General features: G+C 42.7%; 1 protein-coding gene and 1 non-coding gene across 2 annotated transcripts; both read left to right on the forward strand.

The window, feature by feature from the left end:
• Nucleotides 1-338: 338 nt before the first annotated feature.
• Nucleotides 339-447, forward strand: LOC144708995 (small nucleolar RNA R71). Its single transcript, XR_013582939.1, has one exon. It is a non-coding gene; the product is annotated as a small nucleolar RNA R71 (small nucleolar RNA).
• Nucleotides 448-13,278: 12,831 nt separating this feature from the next.
• On the forward strand, nucleotides 13,279-14,272 carry LOC144708709 (uncharacterized). The gene is made up of 2 exons (XM_078582133.1): nucleotides 13,279-13,435; nucleotides 13,521-14,272. The coding sequence occupies exons 1-2, from the start codon at nucleotides 13,392-13,394 to the stop codon at nucleotides 13,759-13,761; spliced, it is 285 nt and encodes a 94-aa protein (XP_078438259.1). The 5' UTR covers nucleotides 13,279-13,391; the 3' UTR covers nucleotides 13,762-14,272.
• The last annotated feature ends 10,221 nt before the right edge of the window (nucleotides 14,273-24,493 follow it).

Below are 24,493 nucleotides of genomic sequence, written 5' to 3' on the forward strand. Positions count from 1 at the left end.
AGCAGATCTTAGCTTTAATGATAGGAGAGTTACCTAAAAAGACATTCTTCAAGGTGGAGGTGAGCTCCTCCAATTTCTGGTTAGTCTCCCTTAGGCCCGCTTGTAGCTCTCCCTCCTTAGCGTTAACCTACAGAACTCCTGCTCTTTTTGGCTGCAGGTTTCTCCCATTCTGATTGGCTCCAATCTCCTGCAAGTCAGTTTCTGCAACTCTCTCCAAAATATCGAAAACCTCATCCTCGTATGCGGCGTAAAACGTTCCACCCGTAGCGAGATTTACTTTGTTTTTCATAAAATCAGAGAGAGATTCATAAAATATTTGGGCTAGTTGACATTGCTCAATGCCATGGTGAGGACATTTCCTCAACAAATCATTGAATCTCTCCCATGACTCACTAAAGGCTTCTCCGTCATGAGGATGGAAATTGTGAATTTCTCTTCTATAAAAATTCATTTTGGAGAGAGGGTAAAATTTATGCAGAAATTTTCCTTGCATCTCTTCCCAAGAATTAAAAGTGATCCCTAGATTACGATACCATGCAAACGCTTTATCTTTAAGAGTTAGAGGAAAATATTTCATTTTTAACATCTCCGTAGATATTCCAGGAACATTTTGAGAAGAGCATCTAATATGAAAATCATCAAGGAATTCTAACGGATTCTGTGCAGGTAATCCGTTAAATTCAGGTAGAGAATTGATCAATGCATTATCGTATCGAAACAAGATACCTTCACCGATGTTCAGATTTACATCGGTTTGTCGTAAGCTTCCGGATGGTGTAGACCTATCCAACATAGTTCTTCTCCTCTCATTCTGCTGATGTATCTCTTCAGCCATATTTCTCTGCTGAATTTCTGGTTTTGTGACTGTAGAATCCAGGGTGGCGTCTCTACTAATTTTTCCTGCAGACTTCTCACCAGCTCTTGAGCGTGTTACTACAATAAATCTTCAGCAAAATGTTAGCAGACAATGAGCTGAGGATTTTAAAGTCCTTCAGCTTAAGAGGATAATAAAGAATGACTGTAGATTCAGAAAAACAAAAATTCCTACTGTAATACCGTGCTCCCCGGCAACGACGCCAGTTGATAAACTCAATTTTAGGGCGTTTTTTACTGGTTATTTATCAGTTGAATTCGTGTGAGGATTGAGCTTATGCAACGAAATTTATAACCTCACAGCCTTTGGCAAGCAAGGGTCGATCCACAGGAAGCAAAGAAAACAGCGGAAAATTCTTTTCTATTAAATCAGTCTATTCAGTTCTCTAATTCCAAATGTTAATCTCTGTAGAAATTTTCTTCAGAATAAGTTGCAGAGAATTCCTTAAAAGTATGGATTCAGCTAATTCTTCAGTCAAATTATCTTCAGTTAAGTTTTACGGAGATATCTTGGCAAACTCAATTGAGCAGAACCGTCGGCAGAGAAATTTTCTTTGTTGACGGTTCGCTTATGCCCCGTGAGGCAATTGATCAAACACCCTGCGGGTGTTTGTGCACGCGCGAATGCCTGCGCGCGGGTGAGCCTGCTCGCGCGCTGCTGCGCGCGGGCGAGCCTGCACGCGGCGCTGCTGCGCGCGGGCTAACCTGCCAGCGCTGTTGCGCTGCGGCGAGCCTGCACGCCTGGCGCTGCTGCGCGGGCTAACCTGCACGCTGGCGCTGCTGCGCGCGGCGAGCTGCATGCGGCGCTGCTGCGCGGCGAGCCTGCGCGCGCGCGCTGCTGCGGCGAGCCTGCTCGCGGCGCGCTGCTGCGCTGGCGAGCCTGCGGCGCTGCTGCGCAGCGGCGAGCCTGCGCGCGCGCTGCGCGGCAAGCCTGCTCATGTGCTGATTCGCGCGCGAGCTTACTCGCTGCTTGATTGCTGGCAACCTAGGCTGAGGCCTGGGTTGCTAGCAGTTGGAAGTTCTGCAGGAAGGAGTTCACGATCGGATGCGAAAACAATGAAATTTTTGCTAGACAGAATGGAAAAGCGATTCAATCAACTATGGGATTCGAAATCAAACGTAACCAAAGGAACAACAGAAATTGGAAATGCTGAAGACACAGCTTGTGATCTTCAGCCCAACCCTGATTGTCTTAGAAGGGAGAAGAAGATTGTACCAAAACCGAAACGCTCACGCCTCCTTGTGTCACTCCTTCCGGGCAAGGCGACGATCGTCGTGCTCCGGCTACTCCTCGGCTTGCTTCTCTCCCAGCTCCAATGCTCATCAGCCTTGGAGGGTCTGCAGAATTCCTTTCTCTCCAAGCCCTAGCTTCCTTGAGAGAAATTCTGGACAACCTAAAATCAACTCTCAAGAGAGTATTTATAGGTTTCTCTTAAGTCATGCCCAGGGCATTTTCGTAATTTCTGCTTCTTTGAATTTTTGCCCGCTCCTCTTGAGCCTCGTCTCTTTCCTTGATCTTCTTAACCTGTCTCTGAATGTTTACTAACCATAAAATGTTAAATATATTCCACTTGATTCAAAGGATCAAGTGGGGTTAGTGATTTTATAAAATGATGCATATGCATGATATTAGCATGAATTAACATTATAATTTTGATGAATGAAAACTAAAAAGTTTAATTATTTGATGACATATTTGAGAGTCATCAACCGTTTCCCCAAATAATTTTTTTTCTTGAGGTTCTTATGCAGATCCTCCCGTATTTACCAACCTATGTACATTTTTTCTCTAATGATTCCCATATACCGCTATACAATTTCATCATAACCAACAGAAAGCCTGTCCAATCATTCATATTTCTTTCTTCAATTAAACCCACGAAATTCAAATGTATGACTGTAAGACCTACATAATATACTGCAAAAATCATTAGGCGTATTGTATTTCTTATAATAACACACATTTTAGTAGGATCATATGACCATATTCACTTGTTCACTTGCATTAAATTGATTCCATATGCGTGTTATCAAGCCTAAAACAGTTAAACTTATTTTTGGAATAATATTTTAAATTTTGTGAATTATTTTGTAAAAATTGAGTGATTTTTTGGCATCATATTCTGATATCAGAATATGATTTTTTCAGAATGTTTTAGCATTAAATTCAAAGAGATACCATTTTTTAAAATTCGAAATATATACTTTTAACATATTTATGAATTAATCTCTATTAGCTGGATTTGTTTAATGGCTGTTTGACTTTTGTGAAACCGGAGGAGAGAAAATTAGAGGGCTGAGAATGACTGAAATTTAATCCGCGATATCTGACGACCCAGAAGGTTTTGTGCTAAACATATGGGTGGAACTTCCTTTTTTCCACCTCTTTCCATCCATATGGTTTCATCTATAAGTAGAGCCTCAGATTTTGTAAAAACCATATTTGGACTCATTTCTGGCTGGAGAGGTTGATTGAAAGAGAGTGGGGTTTTTAACATCTATCATGGTGTTGTTCGTTTTTTGACAAATTTAAGAGGATCAAAAGACAAGTACAGAGGCTTATCTACAAAAGAAATCCACCTTTATCTTGGCGTAACGTACTGATCTAAGGTTAGTCTTATGCCTTGCATTGGTTTCTCTTCTTCACATCACTTTAGTTAGATCTACATCCTTATTTCCATCATCATTTAATTCCCATCACTATCTTCCATCATCTCACCCTACCACATCCATCTCTGATCTGAATATATTGTATTTCATTTCCGAGGGAAACCCTAAATCATCTAGTCTATCATCCTCTTATCCATCTCACAACTACCTATCTGTCATTCCATCACATCCATTACTTAGATGATTATCATTTCTTCTTCCACCATTTTATTTCACCATCATGCACCCACTTCCACTCACATCTATTCACCCCTTTTATCATCCTACAATCTTATTCATCTCTCGTATCCATCATCACTTTACACCTTCATTTATGTCCGTCTCTTATTTCCATTTTATCTATTCACATCCTCCTATCCCAAACTATACCTCAAATTAATATTCCTATCATTCTTTATTAAATAATTATTATCACCCTATCAACGCATCGTGTCATTACATCACAATCTCCTATTTTATATGTATCTCCTTTCATCCCTCATGAATCATCATTTAAAGAATATTTAAACCTTAATATCTGTTCCCTATGGAGACAAAAAATGCTGATCGTTAACTACTCAAACTGTTTAACTAGTAAAGGTTTATGAATTAACATTGTTTAGCTAAAGTACCAACAGCCAATTAAGACTCTAAATTTGAGTTCATAACATGACTCTGTCGTCTTGTCATCAAATAAAAGACATGATATCATTGTTAATAAAATTAACAATGCATAAGCACTAAGTTTGCCTCATGAGGTATAAACATTATATTGATCCCATAGTAGAACAAATAATCATTTCTCTGGAATCTATGAATATCATAAGAGTTATTGGGATAATACTGGTAGGGAAGGCACTCATTATCAAAATTTTGGAGGGTTAAAAATTTCTTTGTGAACTTCTTTGTAGATGTTCAAAGTGCTAACACAAAAATAAACAATCAGATATAGGTTCATTGATTATTTAGTCCTTCATATCATGCCTTCATAAAGTTGAATCATTCTTACTTTATGGGTTAAGTTGGCTCAGTCAAATTTTCACCTCTCAAGCCATTCTTGCTATCAGCTTGCCCACTAGCCCTCTGAGGCAACATGTTTGCTCGCTTTGTAACCAACAAGTCTGATATGCAAATCCAGGATGCCTTGTACTCCTAAAGGAATATAATAAATTTTAAAAAATGAACTTCAATAAAACATGTATTTTGATTAAATTTCAAATGTTTCTGGAATAGTTTTTCCTAGACTGTTTATAATTTCAGGGTTCATATTATATATTGAGTTAAGGATAATGGTCTATACTAGGCACCCAATGGTATTGATATGGTGTGGGTAATGGTGAGGTGGTGCACAGCTTTATCATATGCCCATGATTTAAGTATATTTTTAGTATCTTCTATGTTAGGTATGATGACATCATAGTGATATCTCTAAAACTGTACTGTCATATACACATCATTCCAGCTTTTGTACCATTGTAGGAAATGCGTGCTAGCACCATTTGATAGACAGGATGTATGATCTATGAGTACTTCTCAACTCCCTGACTTTTGATCAATAAAAAAAGGCATATAAAGATAGATAGATCCATAGATTTTTATGAGATAAATGGACCATGCATCAGTTTTGAACATCCTCAAATTATGATTACAAAGGCATTCCATTTATTCTATGCATGGCCACATTTCTTATGTATAAAGAGATCATAACATGCATATCAGTGACACAAATAATGCAATAAATGGATTTTTTCAATATGATATAATGTACACATGCATGCATTCAAAACATGATCTTTCATATTAGTAGTTCCAGAAGTGATTATCAATTTGAACTCGATCTTTAAAATGAATACATCATATGTACCTTGTGGGGAACTTGTTTCATCCTTGACTTGCTCACTTTGAGATTGTTCTGAAGCCGTTCATGTGGCCGACCTCTAGAAGTATTCACATGATCATATTGCTCTTAGACATACAAAACAAAGGACTGATCCGCTCCTTTGTTGAATGGAGAAGGGATCAGGGTGGAGAAAGGAGGGGCTCCAAATTTTAGATGGCCTGGCTCCTAAAAATGGGTGCCTTATAGTAAGACTAGTTATGCAGCAATGCAGACATGATTCAAGCAAAGTAAAAAAAAAAATAACGAAAATATACAAAGGATGATGCGGATCTAGGGGGTACGACCAGAGTAATGACACGAGGGGTCTAGGGCAATGACAGGCTCCCAATGACCCGAGTAATCAGCTCAAAGGCCGAGGGGAGGGGAACCATCACTGTTCGTGAGCATTCACGACCATCGCCGAGAGCAATACAAATTTGACAAAGAAAATAAAAGTCCTCCACATGAATTCGGTGGCTAATTATATGATTCAAAAACTCTGACAAGGAAGCAGACGAGGAAACCTTGATGAAGATAATAATATTGAAAATAGAGGAAGGGTTGTGTGATCTGCGGGCCCAAAGGCAAGATGCTGGAGGCGGATTGTAGGTATCGTCTATGTCGTATAGTATGAGTGGGCATCCTCCAAAAGCAATCACGAACTGTGCGTGTAGAGTGCTAACGATGGCGCCGAGCGAGGAGGAGCCTCTAGTAGTGTGGGGGGAACAGCCATAGTGATAATGGCTCCGCACACGGTTGTGTCAACGGGTTCGACGGTGGGCACGAGGGTGGAACGAAGGTTGGTATAGTAGGCGGGTGGGTTGACGATGAGCGGCCCAAGGGCAAGAAGGCAGTCGGCTGCGAGCATGATCGCGATGGGCAGCTACTAGGGCAGTAACTATTGGGGCCACAGCAGTAAAGGTAGCGGTCGTTGAGGTAGCTGATCTTAAGGGGCTGCAATCGCTCACACGATCGTCGCTGGGGCTATAGCCGCTGGACGGCGGGTGCTTGGATGGCGACCGTTGAGGTGGCGGCAGCTGGGATGGTAACCCTCACATGTGGTCTGCTAGGGCAACCCCACGTCAAGGACCGCGGCTAGGGCAGCCCTCGCGAAGGGGGTCGCAGCTAGGGCGACACTCGTGAGCAGGGGCAGCAGCTAGGGCAACCCTAGCGGTCGCGGGCGACGACTAGGATGACCTTGGAGTCGTGGGTGGCCATGGGCATCCGAAATAAGTCGACGGCAGTCAGGGCACCCGGGCACGATCGGATCCCATTGGGGGCAATGGAGACTGATGTGGACGGACAGAATAGGCCGACGATGGTGGGGGGGGGCTGGGCACAACCAGATTCAGCCAGGGTTGGTCGAGGCGGTCGGATGTGGGTGGAGTAGCGGGATGCGACCAGAGGTGCCTGGTTGCAACTGTTGGCGATCGGATGCAATTGGACGGGGGGAGGGGAAGTCGAGCACGACCAGATCTAGTCGGGGGGAAGGTTGAGGTGGCGGATGCGGTTGGGGCTTGCCCGTTGCGGCCAGAGGTGGCTGAATGTGGTTGGGGGCGGTCGAGAATGAACGGATCTAGCCGGGGGAATCCGAATGTGGTTGGGGGAAATCGAATGCGATTGAGGGCAGCCAGGTTCAACCGCTAGAAGCTTTTTGGACTCGGGCAGCAGGTCAACTCGCTAAGACGACTTCAACAAGTCTTGGCACAACAGCGATCCTACTGATGACGGACGATGAGGTCTTCAATGGCGGTGACGGTGGTTGTTCATCCGGCGACAGTCTCATCTTCAAGGTGGTGAAATAGAGGCGGTGGCAGTCAATCGGTGTCATTGTCCACAAACTACTTGAACTTAAACCAAGATAATCTCCCTAGCGGAGAGGATAGGACTCTGAGTGAGACAACTCAAATTTTCATCAATCAACATCCAAGCGTTTCTTTGGGTGTACCTTTCCTTATATAGGGTAGAGGGATTGTCCTTGAAGCGTGTAGTAGACGAAGGAATATACATACACGGTAATCAATGACAAATAGGTTCCATGAGTGAGTCGATACACACTCCTTTGTATCTTCTAGAGCATGAGGTGTAGCTTGGCACCCCAGGTGTTGGAGACTCAACCTATCGATTGAGTTAAATTTATCCGACATTAGTTTAACTATAGGATGATATAGTTAATGAATTTGGAATGCCAATAAAGGTTATTGGGCCGTTGGAGTCGTTAACTAGACTGATACATGGGCCTAGAGGGTCACTCATAAATGGTCTTTTGGACGTCGCAAGATATAGTTAAGTTTTGTGAAACATACCCACTTAGTAAAAATAGGGGAGGGCCCTGAACGAAATTCAACAAGGCAAGAATTGTTCAAGGCTCCTTCTCCTTCTTCTCCCTTCTCCCACACCCCCCTCTCCATCCCTGATGCGATCGCAACGACGTATCGACGATGACAGAGATTGAATGGGGCTCATCAACGATAAGGAGGAGATTTGATGTGTCGAGGATCACGTGGATATGTCTAGAGGCTGCACTCTGAGCAGCTCAACTTGGCTCACTCTAAGATCTAAGAAATCACCAAAGCGATCCGTGCAAAGGTACATCATTTCATAATTTTAATGATGCAAGTACGACTTCATGAATGTCTTCTGCTATGTATAGTTTTGATTTGTTCATCCAGATCTAGGCCTCTAGAACCCAACAGGTTCACATGGGGAATTGAAGCGCGTGATTGTGGATGACGAGATGATCATGCGATCATTAAAGTATCTGACGATTGGATGGGTTAACTGAAAACTGAAAAGAGGAAGTGTTAGACATGATGACAGGGAGAGAAAAAATGAACGGCTAGGATTTGTCCAAAATTCAAAACACAATATCTAACAATCTAGAGGTCTAATTGAGCTAAAATTTTCAGGGATGCTTCATCTCCCCCTCCTCTTTTCATTTATACCTTATTATTTATAAATAGAGGTGTGGATTGCAGTCAAAAGCATCCTTAAATTTGTTTCCTATTCATTTTGGTTGATTTAAAGATAGTGAGATTGTGAGATCCATCAAGTATTTTCTTCGTGCCCAGGATTTGCGGGAAGAAACAACACAGAAGAGGGGGAGCTTACATGCACTCGTAAATGACTGTGATCTAGGAGAACGTAAGGATCTATGATAAGCAGCTTCGCCTTACATTGCTCTTTCTTGACATCATCGGCAGCTTTGGTCATCCGGTATCACATCTCAGCATCACACAACCTCCATACATTCTCCACATCATCATCCTACATTTCACTTTCTCGTCAATTATCCGATTTGATTCATCCTACCCCTATCCTGGCTCACATCGCTTCTTTATTATTTCATTTTGGCGTTCGCTTACTCTTATAAAACTCAAACTATCGTATCTACTAATTACTCTCCTGAACTTAATATTTCTATCTTGCCTTGTATTTTTTGTCATGTGATTTTGTATTTAATACATACTTGTTTTTATCTCTACAATCATCATATTCAGAATATTAAATCCTTAATCACCGTTCCCTGTGGAGATGATCGATACTCGTCACTAGCTTATTATTACTAAATGAGAAGAAGTTTATACTTCTGTTGAATAATCTCAAACCCTAACTTTGAGATTATCACAGATCAAGTTGTGAACATAAAAGAACCTACTTTGTTTACGACTGCGTTCAAATGTAATAACTGCATAAATGTCATGAGCTCCAAAATATATGCTTTAATGTGTAATGAAACTTGGGATCTGATACCTAAAATTCCAAATTATATATTATTGGATTATAGTGGTTTCATATACTAAAATTTAAAACCACTCGCAAATTTGAAAACTTTAAAGCCAGGCTAGTTGCATAGGACTTTAATCAACAAGAAGGTTTCAACTTCAACGGAACCTACAGCCCTATTCTCAAGTACACCACAATAAAACTTGTCAGCGATAACTGGGAAATTTACCAATTAGATGAGTCAAATGCGTTTTTATATGGGAATTTTGATGAAAACATATACATGGGGATTTAAACTCCCAAATTATCCTAACTGTATTTGTATGCGTAAGAAATCCATTTATGGTATGAAGCAATCCACAAGAGCTTGGTTTACTAGGTTTAAAACATACCTTTTCAAACTTGGTTTTCCCAGGTCAAAAATACCAATCTTTTTTACCAATTTAGCTGATACTCCTGTCTTTATTTTAATATGCACGGATGACATATTGATTGTCCCCGTGATTCCTCAGAAATTACCACCCTAGTAACTCATTTGAATTCCAATTTTGGAATTCATGATCTTGGATCTGTTTATTGTTTTCTCGGAAGCAATTTTAGTAAGCACACTAGAGGCTATCTTTTTTTTAAGCAAAATACCTCTAAAAATTTAGACTTGTAATGTGGAACATATTAACCCTTCATCTACCTCGTGTACAGTATCAGGAATATCATCAAACCCAAATAACCCTTCTGATCATACATTGTATAGGAAAATTGAGGATCTCTACCGTATCTTACATTAACTAATCCAGAGATAGCCTTTGTAATTAACAAAGTGTGTCGAGATCAGTATTGTGAGAATGCATTCTACTAAAACTGATTTTTGGAACGCTTCAAAACACTTCATTATTCAAAGCAAACCATTCTTCATGGACAATTAATTCATGAGGAATCAGATTGAACTCAATGCATTTTACTCGATGCAGATTGAGCATGAGATCAAACTGACAAATGATCCATAGGTGCTTTCCTCATTAATTTGGGAAAAACTTACTCCCCTAGAGCTCAAAGAAGCAGCCAACAGTTGGTAGATCATAATAACGGAGTTTTCAACTCCGTTTCTGTTCTCAAGCCTGCTGACCACGAGTCAGAGCCTCCAGATGGATAGAAGTTAGCACGAGAAGACCACGGCGTCGATATGGGTTATGGCTCTCAGTTAGGATCTAATTCAGATTAGTTAGTAAAATTAACATATCTAATATAGGATTAAACATAAACTAGGATTAAATATAGACCGTCAGGATTAAATCTAGTTAGGATTATAACGGCTAGGATCATAGTGGGTCCACTGCACCGATCGACGGACGTGATTGGTGCACCCACTTAGTTATAACGGTCCAGATAAAATCAATCCAATGTTATAACGAAAGGGATCACTACACCGATCAACGGTTGTGATCAGTGTACCCGATTCATTATAACTGTGCAGATTATATCTAGATTCAAACTGAATATATCCGTTGTATTCTGTTACAACGGATTTATTTTGTTATAACGGCTACATACTATTCTAATACTCTTATACAACTTATAAAAACAGATCACTGTAATGATCGATCTATGGGTTAATAACACGATCTTCTACTACTCGTGTCTTGCCCTCTCTCCATCTCTTCTATCTCCGTTCTTTCAAGTGCTCGAGGATTCGTTTTTCTCTCAGATCAAGCACAGAGTCCGAATACAACGCCCTGGCCAATTAAGCTGCTAAAGTGCAATGTATTCAATCTCTCGTCAAAGAATTACAAATTGAAACGTCCTCGACTCCATTTCTGTGGTGTGACAACATGGGCGCTAAATACTTGACGCTACAACCGTGGGATGAGGAGTTCGCCAGTTGAAGTCTCTCACCGAGCAGTGGTTCATTCGCAAACGAACAACACGTGCATGAAAACTTTTTCCTGTCCGTTGTCTCTCTTAATCTCTATCTCTCTGTCTATTTGCTTTTCTCGCTCGCTCTCTATCTCTCTCTCCCGCTCTGATTTGTCTCACTCGCTCCCTACCTCTCTCGCTCTCCTTCTCTCTCTCTCTCTCTCTCTCTCTCTCTCTCTCTCTCTCTCTCTCTATTTCTCTCGCTCTCTCTTGCTCTATCTCTCTCTGTATTTTTCTCGCTGTCCCTTGCTCTATCTCTCGCTCTCTATTTATCTCGCTCTCTCTTGATCTCTCTCTCAATTTACCTAGCTTTCTTTTGATCTCTCTCTATTTATCTCGCTCTCTCTTTCTCTCTATTTATCTAGCTCTTTCATGATCTCTCTCTCTCTACTTATCTCGCTCTCTCTTGCTCTCTTTCTCTCTATTATCTCGCTCTCTCTTGCTCTCTCTCTCTCTATTATCTCGCTCTCTCTTGGTCTCTCTCTCTCTCTACTATCTCGCTCTCTCTTGCTCTCTCTCTCTCTCTATTTATCTCGCTCTCTCTTGCTCTTTCTCTATTTATCTCGCTCTCTTTTGCTCTCTCTCTCTCTATTTATCTTGCTCTCTTTTTCGCTCTCTCTCTCTCTCTTATCTCGCTCTCTCTTGCTCTCTCTATCTATTTATCTCTCTCTCTCTTGCTCTCTCTTTCTCTACTTATCTCGCTCTCTCTTGCACTCTCTCTCTATGTATTTATCTCGCTCTCTCTCGCTCTCTCTCTCTCTATTTATCTCAGTCTCTCTTGCTCTCTCTCTCTCTATTTATCTCATTCTCTCTTGCTCTCTCTCTCTCTCTATTTAACTCGCTCTCTCTTGCTCTCTTTCTATTTATCTCGCTCTCTCATGCTCTCTCTCTATTTGTCTCGCTCTCTCTTGCTCTCTCTCTATTTACCTCGCTCTCTCTCTCTCTCTCTATTTATCTCTCTCTCTCTCTCCCCATTTATCTCGCTCTCTCTTGCCCTCTCCCTCTATTTATCTCGCTCTTTCTTGCTCTCTCTCTCTATGGGTCTCGCTCTCTCTCTCTCTTTATGGATCTCGCTCTTTCTTGCTCTCTCTCTCTCTCCATTTATCTCGCTCTCTCTTGCCCTCTCCCTCTATTTATCTCGCTCTTTCTTGCTCTCTCTCTCTATGGATCTCGCTCTCTCTCTCTTTATGGATCTCGCTCTCTCTTGCTCTCTTTCTCTCTTTATTTATCTCGCTCTCTTGCTCTCTATCTCTCTATTTATCTCGCTCTCTCTTGATCTCTCTCTCCCTATTTATCGCGGTATCTCTTGCTCTCTCTCTCTCTCTATTCATCTCGTTCTCTCTTGGTCTCTCGCTCTATATATCTCGCTCTCTTTCTCGCTCTCTCTCTCTCTCTCTCTCGCTCTCTCTCTCTTTCTATCTATCTCTCCTTCCCCCTCTCTCTCCCCCTCCCTCTCCCTTTCCCTCTCCCTCTCCCTCTCCCTCTCCTTCTCTCTCGCTCTTTCCCTCTCTCCCTCTCTCGCAATCACAATCACTCGATCTCTCTCTTTTTCTCTCCGTTTTGTTTCTGTTGCCAACACAACCCCGGATGGTGGAGAGGAAATCGAAAAGTGCGTAGAAATATTTAAGAAATAGAAAAGTGGCGGTAGAAGTTGGTCATAAATCGCACTCATGTGCTGAGGAACAAGGGTCAAATGAGGGCGGAGATGCAATCTCCATCTTTGACTCAAACTTCAAGTCCGAACACTTTTCTTCGGTTGGGATACAAAAGGCATCCAGAGATGAATGGAAAGACAGGTCGATTGATATACGCACAGTTAAATATTAATATCAAAATTAAATTTGTTACGCAAAAAGAAAGTCTGAAGTATACGTAGACATAATCGACAGACATATCGGATAGGTCGAACTAAATATATTTGTATTGATCGAAAGATAAATAAATACGTAAATGATTTAATAAATTCCTATGTAGACCTCTATATAGTAGAAGTGATATATGTACAGCAACTCAGGCAGCTGCCTGGAAATTCATACAGACAGAAAGGAATATTTTTCTATGCGACGTAGAAAAATATATCGATTAACGACAACATTATACAAAGAAATTTAATATTCACAATAAATATAGGAAACAGACAGGAACCCAGGTAGCAACTACGATGCGCGTTGGTAACGGAAACACCCATCTTCCAGGAACGACAGCGCCGCCTCCGCCTTCCTTCCGAACAGTCAAGTTTTGCTACGTCTGCCTTCCTACATAAAACACACCCACGACGCAGAAGAATCAGCACTGCATTCAATCTTCCTTTCCTTGTACTCTCGCTCTCTACATCTTCTTGTTCTCCACCAGGATGGCTCAGTCTCTCTCCTCGGCGGCTGCGCGTCTCATCAGCAGGTACGAATAGTCCTTGCGTGTACATAACGATCTTATCTCTCGCGCTCGGTGGGTTAACTCGATAGCCATTTTTTGGGTTACGCAGGCGGTGTTTCTCCGTAGCGGCGGGGCTGAGGAAGACGGAGGAGAAGGCGACGGGGTCGACGAAAGGGAAGAAGATGAGCAGCGCGGCTCAGTCGCCGGCGAAGGAGGCGGCGAGGGATTGGGTTCCGGATCCGGCGACGGGGTTTTACAGACCCGCGAGCGGATCCGTGGAGGTGGACGCGGCGGATCTCCGGCGGATGATGCAGTCTGGATCCGCCGGCCATGGGCATGCAGTGAAGTAGCGATAGATTTGAAGATAGTGCCAGAGAAAGAGGGGGAAAGACGACGATGAGGAGGGGTGTGACTTTTCTTGGAATTGGATTAGTATTTCAGTGGATAGCATTTATTTGGATATCGGTTTGGAAGCCTTATAGATTCTGAGCCGTCTTCCCTGTTAGACTTATTTGGATAGTAATCTTGACTGAGTTATTTTAGGGGTTTAGGTTTGAATGAGTCAAGAAATAAACCAAGTCAGCATGGATCACTGGTCTATAGAGAGATGTGGAGGCAAGACCTGGGTTTTAAGAGGATATGACTGGGTGTCATGGAAGGCCAAGTCCTTAGGTGTGTGACCGTGCTTTGTTTGAGTCCATAGGCCGTTATGAGGGAGTGCCCATAAGTATGTAAGAGTTATTTTGTTCAATCATGCTGTGTGCGTCAACTGGTTCTTTCCTCTCTCAAAGTCGTCTTTGTTGCTCTTTCTTCTTCTTTCTCTGTGTGAGATCAATGGAATGAGAGCTTCTTCTTCTCTTCTCTGTGTGAGTCGCTGAATACAGAGAGCTAGGTTCCAACACCTGTCTTGGATTGACGGGATAATAGATTGAGAGCTACGTAAATAAATTCATAAATTATACTGTAAACATCTATACCGTAGAAGTCGCATATGTACAGTAACTCATTCAGCTGCATAGAAATTCATTCATGTAGAAAAATATATCGGTTGACGACAAAATTGTACAGAGAAATTTAATATTCACAAGAAATATAGGAAACAGAGTGGAACCTGATGGGAGAGACTCTCTTACGGCGGAAGAAGTGAGAGCGAGGGAGGTATTGAAAAAAAGAACAAAACGAAACTCTTGACTTGTTGAATAAAAGAAGAAATGAGTGTACATTTATAGGGAAGAAAGAAAAATAACTGCCAACCTCACTAATGTAACATGGGACGCGTCTTGCCACGTTTTTGTCCGCATCTTACTCCAAACCACAAAATAACTAAGGCCACCACTCCTACGACTCCTTTCTTTAGAACCCGCGATCTCCATCTGCATCGGGATTATTCCAACAATCTCCCCCATAATGTTGATGCATCTTCGAAATAGAAACAATGCCAAGTCGAAAACGAAGTTCCACAAACTTGATCCTTCCCAAAGACTTCGTAAACAAATCTGCTAACTGATCTTCAGAACTAACATAATGCAAGCTAACCTTCTTCTCTTCTAGGCATGTTCTGCTAAAATTGAACCTTGTTTCAATGTGCTTCGATCGGCCGTGAAGTACTGGATTCTTGCTCACGGCTATGGCAGATTTATTATCTACCATTAACTTCACTGTCTTCTCTTTCTTGTTCTTCAATTCTGCAACTAGATGTGAAAGCCATATTCCTTGGCATGCTGCTCTAGTGATAGCAATGTACTCTGCTTCACGTGAAGATAGGTCAACTTCTTTCTGTTTCTTCGAATACCAAGAAATTAAGTTTCCTCCAAGGTAAAATGCCATACCCGAAGTGCTTTTTCTATCATCCACATCTCCGGCATGATTAGAGTCACTATATCCGATCAGTTCACATTCTTCATCTATTTTCTTATAGATGAGTCCCAGGTCCAAGCTGCCTTTTATGTACCTGAGAATTCTCTTGATTCCAATCATGTGTTCAGATGTAGGTTTCTCCATATGCCTGCTCAAAATCCCAACTGAATACATCAAGTCAGGTCTAGTATGAGTCAAATACCTCAAGTATCTAATTATGCTCCGGAATTCAGTAGAGTTAGCTGGGGGAGAAGATGCGTTACAGCTGAACTTCTGTCTTGCTTCAAGAGGGGTTTGTACCGCATTGCTTTCTTTCATGCCGATCTGACTCCAAAATCTTTAGAGCATAGGCTTCTTGACTAAGCAGTATCTCCCCGTGCTTCTGATGTACTTCTATGCCCAGATATGAGCTGAGCAATCCGAGATCACTCATCTCAAATTTTTTGTTCATTTCTTCCTTGAATTTCTTGATATCGTCCTCCTTTGATCCAGTCACGATCAGACTATCGACATAAATGCCAATTAATAGTACACAGTCTGCGGTGTGCTTCATATAAACATCATGATCTTGTATGCTTCTAGTGAATCCAAGTGAGATGAGACTCATATCAAGCTTCACATTCCATGCCCTAGGTGCTTGTTTGAGCCCATATAACGCCTTCTTCAGCTTCAACACGAGATGCTCTTTTCCTTTCTAAACAAAACCTTCTGGTTGTCTCACATAAACTTCTTCTAACTTGCCATTTAGAAAAGCTGATTTAACATCCAGATGATGTAATTTCTACCCTTCTTGTGCTGCTAAGGCCACTAACACTCGTATCGTCTTCATTCTTGCAACAGGAGCAAAAACTTCGTTAAAATCAACACCGAGTTTTTGAACATACCCTTTCACGACCAATCTTGCTTTATAGCATAGAATTTCTCCATTCAGACTCTTCTTCACCTTGTAAACCCATTTGAGACCAATAGGCTTACATCCGGATGACGGAGGGACAAGTTGCCACGTCTTATTTCTTTCAATGGCTTCCATTTCTTCTATCATGGCCTTCTTCCATTCTTCTTCTTTCCATGCTTCAATATGATCTCGTGGCTCATCTGAGATCAACATACACTCCTCTAGATCAAGATGAGTCTGATCTGATTCTTCATACACTTCATTCAGATCTCTATATCTTACTGGAGTTTGGTTTGATGAGGATGAACCCTGATGTCCTGATTGCTCTTCAGGTGTAGCTTCTTCAGTGCTTGATCTTTGAGCATAAGAATCGGAATGGATTTGCTCCCCCTGGATGTCATCATCACTAAGTTCAGAAAAACTAGGAATTTTAAGCATACCTCCACTCTCTTCATTTTCTAGATCTTCCCACTTCCATTTTTCTTCTTCTTCGAATATCACGTCCCTGCTTACGTGAATCTTCTTCTCCACTAGATCAAAACATCTATATGCCTTTGAACCAGTTTCATAGCCAATTAGAATCATAGGCTTTCCTCTATCATCAAGCTTCTTCTGATTTCCACCCGTCATCTTAACATGAGCAATTGAGCCAAATACCCGCTGGTGACTCACATTTGGCTTCCTTCCCGTCCATGCTTCGTAAGGAGTCTTTCCATCAAGGATCTTCGTTGGTGATCGATTCAACATGTAGACGCATGTGCTGACAGCTTCTCCCCAAAACTTCAACGGCATGTCCTTGCTCTTGAGCATGCTTCGGACGATAGACATGATGGTCGGATTCTTCCTTTCTACCACACAGTTTTGCTGAGGTGTGTAGGGGGCAGTAAGATGCTGCTTGATGTCATGCTGGTCGCAAAACTCTGCAAACTCTTTAGAGAGAAATTCTCCTCCTCTAGCTGTTCTTAGACAACCCACCTTCAAGTTCTTCTCTGCCTCAACCATGGCTTTAAACTTGGTAAAGATACGAAGAGCTTCTGATTTTTGTCTTAGTATCGATACCCAAGTTAGCCGCAAAAAATCATCAATCAATAACATAAAGTACCTTCCCCCTCCGATTGTTGCTGGTGAAATAGGGCCGCATATATCCGCATGCATTAGCTCAAGTGGACGAGTCGATCTGAACGAGGAGGTAGAAGGAAATGACTGTCTATGTTGCTTTCCAGCTACACAGTCTCGGCAAAGACTGTCTGGCATCTTCAAAGTTGGAATAATGTCGACTATCTGATTCTTTGAAAGTCTGCTCAAAGACTGGAAGTTTAGATGGCAGAACATCTGATGCCACCTCCAAGCTTCAGTATGGTCTTCTTGTACTGATAAGCACATATTCTTTGTGCTTAACTTCAGCAGGTACATTCTTCCTTTTGTCTTCTTGACGTTGGCCAACAATCTTCCCTTCTCCATCACCATTTTACACCCATTCTCGTCTAGCTGACCAAGGGAGAGAATGTTAGTTCGTAATTTAGGGACATAGAGAACATTACCCAGTAATACGGATCCATTCGTCCTCGTCTCAAGGTGGATACTTCCTTTCCCACGAATATCCACTCTAGAGGCATCTCCAAATCTGACCGTCCCGTCATATATTTCTTGAAGATCATGGAATAAAGATTTCTTCCCCGTCATCTGGTTGGTAGCTCCGGTGTCGAAAAGCAGAGATCGTCGTTCATCGATTCTTCACCAACTCCTAGGAGTAACGTCTCCATTTCTTCAATTAACGCCATCAGTAACATCGGTGGCTCCACTTCGGCTTGGGCTACATTGAGTGGCCACTCTTTCTTTTCATTGCGACATTCTAATGCAAAATGCCCAAACTTCTAGCAGTTGTAGCACTGAATTTTGGACTTATCAAAGGGCTTTCGCTCAACCTCATTGCTTTGATCACCAGTGCTCTTGCCTCATCCTCTTCCACGTCCTCTAGCGCGACCTCTGCCGCATCCTCTTGAGTGCTCGCCTCTTTCATTCTTCAAATATTCACCACGACCTTTGTTCTTCTCAATCGCTTGTGTCAGCAGAGCTTGCTCCGCTTCTTCAACCTGACAATCTCGGATATTTGCATGATGTACTTTAATGACCCAATTGCCTCATCGAGAGTCATCGTCTCAAAATCACAAAACTGCTCCAATGTTGAAGTAATTGGATCAAACTTCGCTGGTGTAGATCTAAGTAGCTTCCCTATTACTGATGCTTCAGTAATAACCTCTCCAAGGCTTCTTAACTTCGCCACTATATTAGAAAGTTTACTGGAGACGTCGCCAATGAACTCGTCCCTGCCCATATTGAGATTTTTGAAGTCTCTCTTCAGCCCTTGAATTCGAGCCTTCTGAACACGGTCAACACCCACATTTCTCTTCTTAAGCGCCTCCCAAATCTCTTTTGCAGACTTCCTGATGTCTATTTGCGCTTGGATCTCCTCAAGAATCGCTCCGAGGAGGATGGAGAGAGCCTGACAATCCTTCTTCCTCAGCAAGGTCTCTTTTTCAATCGCTTCCCATAATACATGCTCTTCCAGCAACACCTCCATTTGATCAGCCCACAAGGAGTAGCTGGTCTTCGTTAGAACAGGAAATAGCAATGGTGGTGCCATATCTCCTGCCCTAAGTGCTCCACTTCCAGCTCTGTTGATGGCACGCTCCACAAAAAAGCTTCCTCCAGCTTGAAATGCCTCTTCACCTCTTCTTGGCATGGTGTGATCTCAATCGGAGAAAGAAAAAAAATGCCTCAGGATCCTCTCTGCTTTGATACCAAAATGATGGGAGAGACTCTCTTACAGTGGAAGAAGACAGAGCAAGGGAGGTATTGAGAGAAAAAAATAACAAAACGAAACTCTCAACTTGTTGAATAAAAGAAGAAATTAGCGTACATTTATAGGGAAGAAATAAAAATAACTGCCAACCTCACTAACGTAACATGGGACACGTCTTGCCACATTTTTGTCCGCATCTTACTCCAAACCAAAAATAACTAAGGCCACCACTCTTACGACTTCTTCCTGTAAAACCCGCGATCTCCGTCTGCATAGGGATTATTCCAACAGAACCCAGGTAGCAACTACGATGTGCGTAGGTAACAAAAACACCCATTTTTTGAGTTACGCAGGTGGTGTTTCTCCGTTGCGGCGGCGCTGAGGAAGGCAGAGGAGAAGGCGACTAGATTGACAAAAGGGAAGAAGATGAGCAGCGCAGCTCAATCGCCGGCAAAGGAGGTGGCGAGGGATTGGGTTCCGGATCTGGTGACGGGGTTTTATAGACCCGTGAGCGGATCCGTGGAGGTGGACATGGCGGATATCCGGCGAATGTTGCAGTCTGGATATGCCGGCCATGAGCATTTAGTGAAGTCGCGATAAGATTGAAGATAGTGCTAGAGAAAGAAAGGGAGAGACAACGATGAGTACGAGGGATGTGAATTTTCTAGTAACTGGTTTAGTACTTAATTACATGGTAGTGATAAGGAAATCGTCTTAAGGAATTAGTATAGATTCCCCAGCGCTAGGATGCGTCGTGGCGGGGGGGCTGCACGGCGGCAGTGAATCGCGTCGCGGCGGGCAGCGCAGCTTAAAAGCTCTGAGCTGTGCACGCGGCGTGGAGGTGCAGCGGTGGAAACGCGACGCGGCGGACTGGCACCTAGAGATGATAGATGCTGCAAGGGGGGAGCCTGCAGCGCGGTGATGGGAACAGCCGGGAATGATCCGCGGCTTGTATCCGGGGGAGGGGCTGGAGGCGTGGATGCCATCGCATTGACACTGGACGTGGACGCCATCGCATCAACATCAGACGCGCCGCCACCATCAACCGAAGTCAATGTCTCCGCCACGGACACACCGCCACAGTCAAGCGACGTCAACACCTTTGCCACAGACACGTTGCAACGCTCTCCGCTATGCACGTCTCCACGCACGCACGCTCCTTCGCGCATCATGACACGTCGCCAATGACAGATCAACAACTGCCCGTTGGCGTGACATGAAACACGTCTTTAATTTCTCGTCTTTAATTTCTCGTCTTTAAGTTGTATTTTCTCTTTCCTCCAAGGCCTATATGTATAGGCCATTGTTTCAAGAAACAATTAGGCAGTCATTATTCAGGAATTGAGTTTGTTTAACTCTTCTTAGAGGACTGCCCTACCTCCCCTATCCCATCTCTGTTGCGACCGCCGCTGCCGCCACCATCGTCATCGTTGCCGACCACCCTCCCATTCGTCTCTTCCCTCCCTTCATTCTCTCAATATCTCTCTCTCTCTCGCTCTCTCTCTCTCTCTCTCTCTCTTGATCTCTCTTGATCTCTCTCTCTCTCGCCCTCCCTGGGTTACCCTAGGGCAGTCCAAGGCCGCCGCCCTAGGCCGCCCTAGGCTACCACCCAAGGCAGCACAAGGCCATCGCCCCAAGCCACTCCAAGTTGCCGCCCAAGGCCAGTCTTCCCTGTTTAAATTATTTATGCAATATTGTTATCACTGTCTACCTATCTGATTATCTTATACAAATGGGATATAATTAAAGTATAAGAGATTAACACCAAAATTTTGTAATTTTGTAAACTCTTTTTCCAAAGAGCACCCACCATCAGCCAGTGTCTCAACACTTATCATATAAGTAGGATCAGATAGTGTTATTCTGTTTGGATAGACCAAGAGTACTCATTGTATAAATAGGATTTGATGTCTGTCTCAAGTATCTATTGTATAGGAATATTTAACCTACATGTTTAATGACTACTGATCATTATATTATGATCTCGTCAAAATCACGTACTCAGAGACTTCATTACTAACATCATGAGAGAATAATTATGAATATACTTGTTTATTTTAATGAACTCAAACATGATTGGGAAGTGTGATTCACTTGGTGGCTGCATAATATATATCACATTAATCATTCAATTATTTATTATTCAAAACCAATGAGTTCTAGTATGGCTTGTCCAAAGTCTTTGATGTAATCATATGGAGATTGATTACCCTTCTTAAAATAGTGGAACTTTTATTTTAGTTCCATAATGGAAGACTTTGAGGTAGGATAGAGGAGTGAAAAGGTTTTCCTATGCTTCTCTTGCAGAAAGAGAAGCTGAGATCATGGGAAGGTCATCAAATGTTCAATAATGATATTCAGTTCAATACCTGCTAATTGTGTTTCTTCCGTGGGTAATTTCATCCTTACTATCAAGATCTCCAATAGAAAAGAATGTGTGAGCTATGGAAATTTGCCTTCTGATTTGATTAGGGGCACAATTTGGATCTTCAATATAATATAGTTGCTATTAGTAAGCTTAATCAATATTGAAGGTTTCATTGCCAGTACTGGAGATTGACTGACCTTCTAAGGAACAACATTAGTGGAAGAATTGCTGCAATATCCCTGTTATAATTCATGTCTAAAAGTGATATGTTAGAACACTCATGGGAATAGGAGGAGAAAGTCCAATAAAACATAAAAGGGATGGTCAATACATGATGATTGGGAATGTTTAAAGAAGAAGCAGGTGTGTGGCGATTATGGGGTATTGAACTGTCTTCCTCTTCTCTTCTTCTTCTTTTATTCTTCTTTTCTTCCTTTTCGCCTCCTCATCTTTTCTTCCTCTTCTCTTCTTCTTCTTTTATTCTTCTGATTTTATTTATCTTTTTATATTATTTGATTATTCTTGTTTTTATTTTATTTTGTCGTGTTACTTTAGTCATCTTTTGATATTCATTTTTTATTCCTCTATTTTGCTTCTCTTCATCTTATTCTTTCCTTCTTCTTTTATTAATATTTTCATCTTCCATATACTTGTCTTTTTTTCTTATTTTATGAATCTTTTTATATTCTTCTCTTGTTTTCTTTTTCTCTTTTTATTTTATTTAGTTTATCATATTCTTCCCTTTTTCTTTTCTTCATCTTTGTGCATAATTAACATCTTCCATTCTTCATATATTTTTTTAATTCCTGCCTTTTATGATTGTGGGTAGCTTACCATTATGACCGCACTCTCTCTCTCTCTCTCTCTCTCTCTCTCTCTCTCTCTCTCTCTCTCTCTCTCTTCCTCTCTCTCTCTATACATAATGTCTCTATATTTCTCTCTCTTTGTGTCTCCTTCCTTTTCTCCCTATCTCTGTGTCAATCTATCACTCTTTATCTCTCAATATTTATCTCTCTTTGTCTCTCTTTCTGATGTGGACATGAAAATAGAATTCATGAAATTGATAAATTATCACCAATATAATATCAATTAAGTGTTCCATAAGGGTAATTGGAATTCGGTTTAATCCTATAGAAGAAGACTAAGTTGGAGCAGGGATCTAACAATGACACTTTGGTAATACTTATGATATTCCTAACTTAATGAATGTAGGAGATTTGAAATGATCGACAAAAGTTAGCACATGGAAATCTAGAGTAAACATTCACTCAGAGCAAATTAACAATTATCATAACCCAACAATTATCTCAAAGTTAATGTGTCAATAGATACTTCAGAGACGGGAGCCAATTAGCTTGGCTGCTCTGATGTTGAATGGCCTTCACTAGCGTTGATCTGCATCTCCACGAGGAGATGTGAATAAAGAGATGAGAAGTTGTGGGAAGCAGATAAAATGGGAGTCTGAGGTTTGATCATGACGAGAAGATGTTGATGCGTAATGTGAGATGAGTGGAGATGAATTGTGGAAAATAATTTATATGGTGGATGGCATAAAGTGTGAGAATTGATGAATATAAGAAGGGAGACAATGAGAAATAGATGAAGATGATGGGGTGAGATGAAGGGGTGTGTTCAATGAGATCAAGGGTAAGATGAAAAAAAATGATGGGAATGATAAGGAATGGAGAAAGGGAAAGGAGGAACCCAAAAGGAGTTGACCAATGTTAAAGATGAGAAGCTGTCGTAGCCGTTCTGTTGGCATCCCGTTGTCATTATCACAAGAAAATCACCAAAGAATCACTATTTTCTCACAAACGACATCACATTAATTCTCAAGCAAAAGTGTCCATACAAGCAAGCTCATAACCTTTTTAAAGGAAAAGAAACATGATGTAAGACAACTAGATGAATGGATGTTGACGACTAAAGGAGACGGGGTGGATGACAGGGATACAAGTGCAGGAAATGGTTGAGGGTAGGAGGGATAAAACAGACCACAAATCCACACGATCGATTTCGAAAACTTAAATCCAATGAAATAATGGTGGTGCAGCCCTTTTCCTCGTTGAGGGCGGGAGCACTATCTTCAACCATCGCGACGATGCTTAAGCACCAAATCCAATACTTCGAACTCGCGTTCACGGGAAAACTCACAAGAAACCTTATTCACTAATAGTTGAGCATTCCAAGGAATTCAAAGCAAATTCGACGGTGGACGAATCCTCGAGGAATATTGGACGGAGAACACACGACACCAAAGGGTTCAGGCATACCTCGGCACCGGAGTGCATGAAGAGGCTGCGGGATATTCTGGTTGTATAGGGCTCGGCGTTCCGGGCGTTGCGTGGCCTACTAGACGAAATGACTGGACGTTCCGGGCGTTGCTCGGCCCTGGAAAGGATGTGGGACGAGTGGCGAACGCAGATGGTTGGCGTGCGCTAGTGCAGGCGATTTGGTGTGCGCAAACACCAGCAGGCGCTGGCGTGCGCGGTGCCGGCGGGCACTGGCATGCGCTAGTGCGGGCGAGCGCTGGCGTGAGCGGCGCCTGTGGGCACTGGTGTGCACTGGCGTCGGTGGCGCTGGTGTCTGCGGCGCCGGCGCCAGCGCTGGCGCGGCGGCGCTGGCGTGCACTGGCGCCCGGCGGGCACTGGCGTGCGCGGCGCCTGTGGGCGCTGGTGTGCGCTGGCGCCGGCGGGCGCTATCGAGCGCTGGCGCTGGCGGGCGGTGGCAAGCGCTGTCGGGTGCAGCACCTGCAGGCGCTGGCATGTGCTGGCGCTGGTGGGCACTAGCGTGCCCAGCGCTGGTGGGTGCTGGTGGGCGCTGGTGCCGGGGGGAGATCTAGGTCAGATCTCTGACCGGCGGGGCAAGGAGAGAGAGAGAGAGAGAGGGAGGATGAGGAAGAAGGAAAGGGAGAGAGGGGCGAGTGGAAGAGACGGCGGTGGAGGAAGCAGGGCAGCGATGGCGGCAACGGTGATGGTGGTGGTGTCGACGTCAGCGATCCGGAGAAGAATGAGTTGGGGAGTTGGGGCAAGTACTCCAATAAGAGAACGCAACTCAATTCTTGAAATAAACTTGCCTAACTGTTTCGTGGGACATTGGCCTATACTTATAAGACGAGCGACGTGGTTTCATGTCACATCAGGGGGCAGTTCTTGATCT

Source organism: Wolffia australiana, chromosome 10, assembly GCF_029677425.1.
Source record: "Wolffia australiana isolate 7733 chromosome 10, ASM2967742v1".
NCBI classification, from domain to species: domain Eukaryota; kingdom Viridiplantae; phylum Streptophyta; class Magnoliopsida; order Alismatales; family Araceae; genus Wolffia; species Wolffia australiana.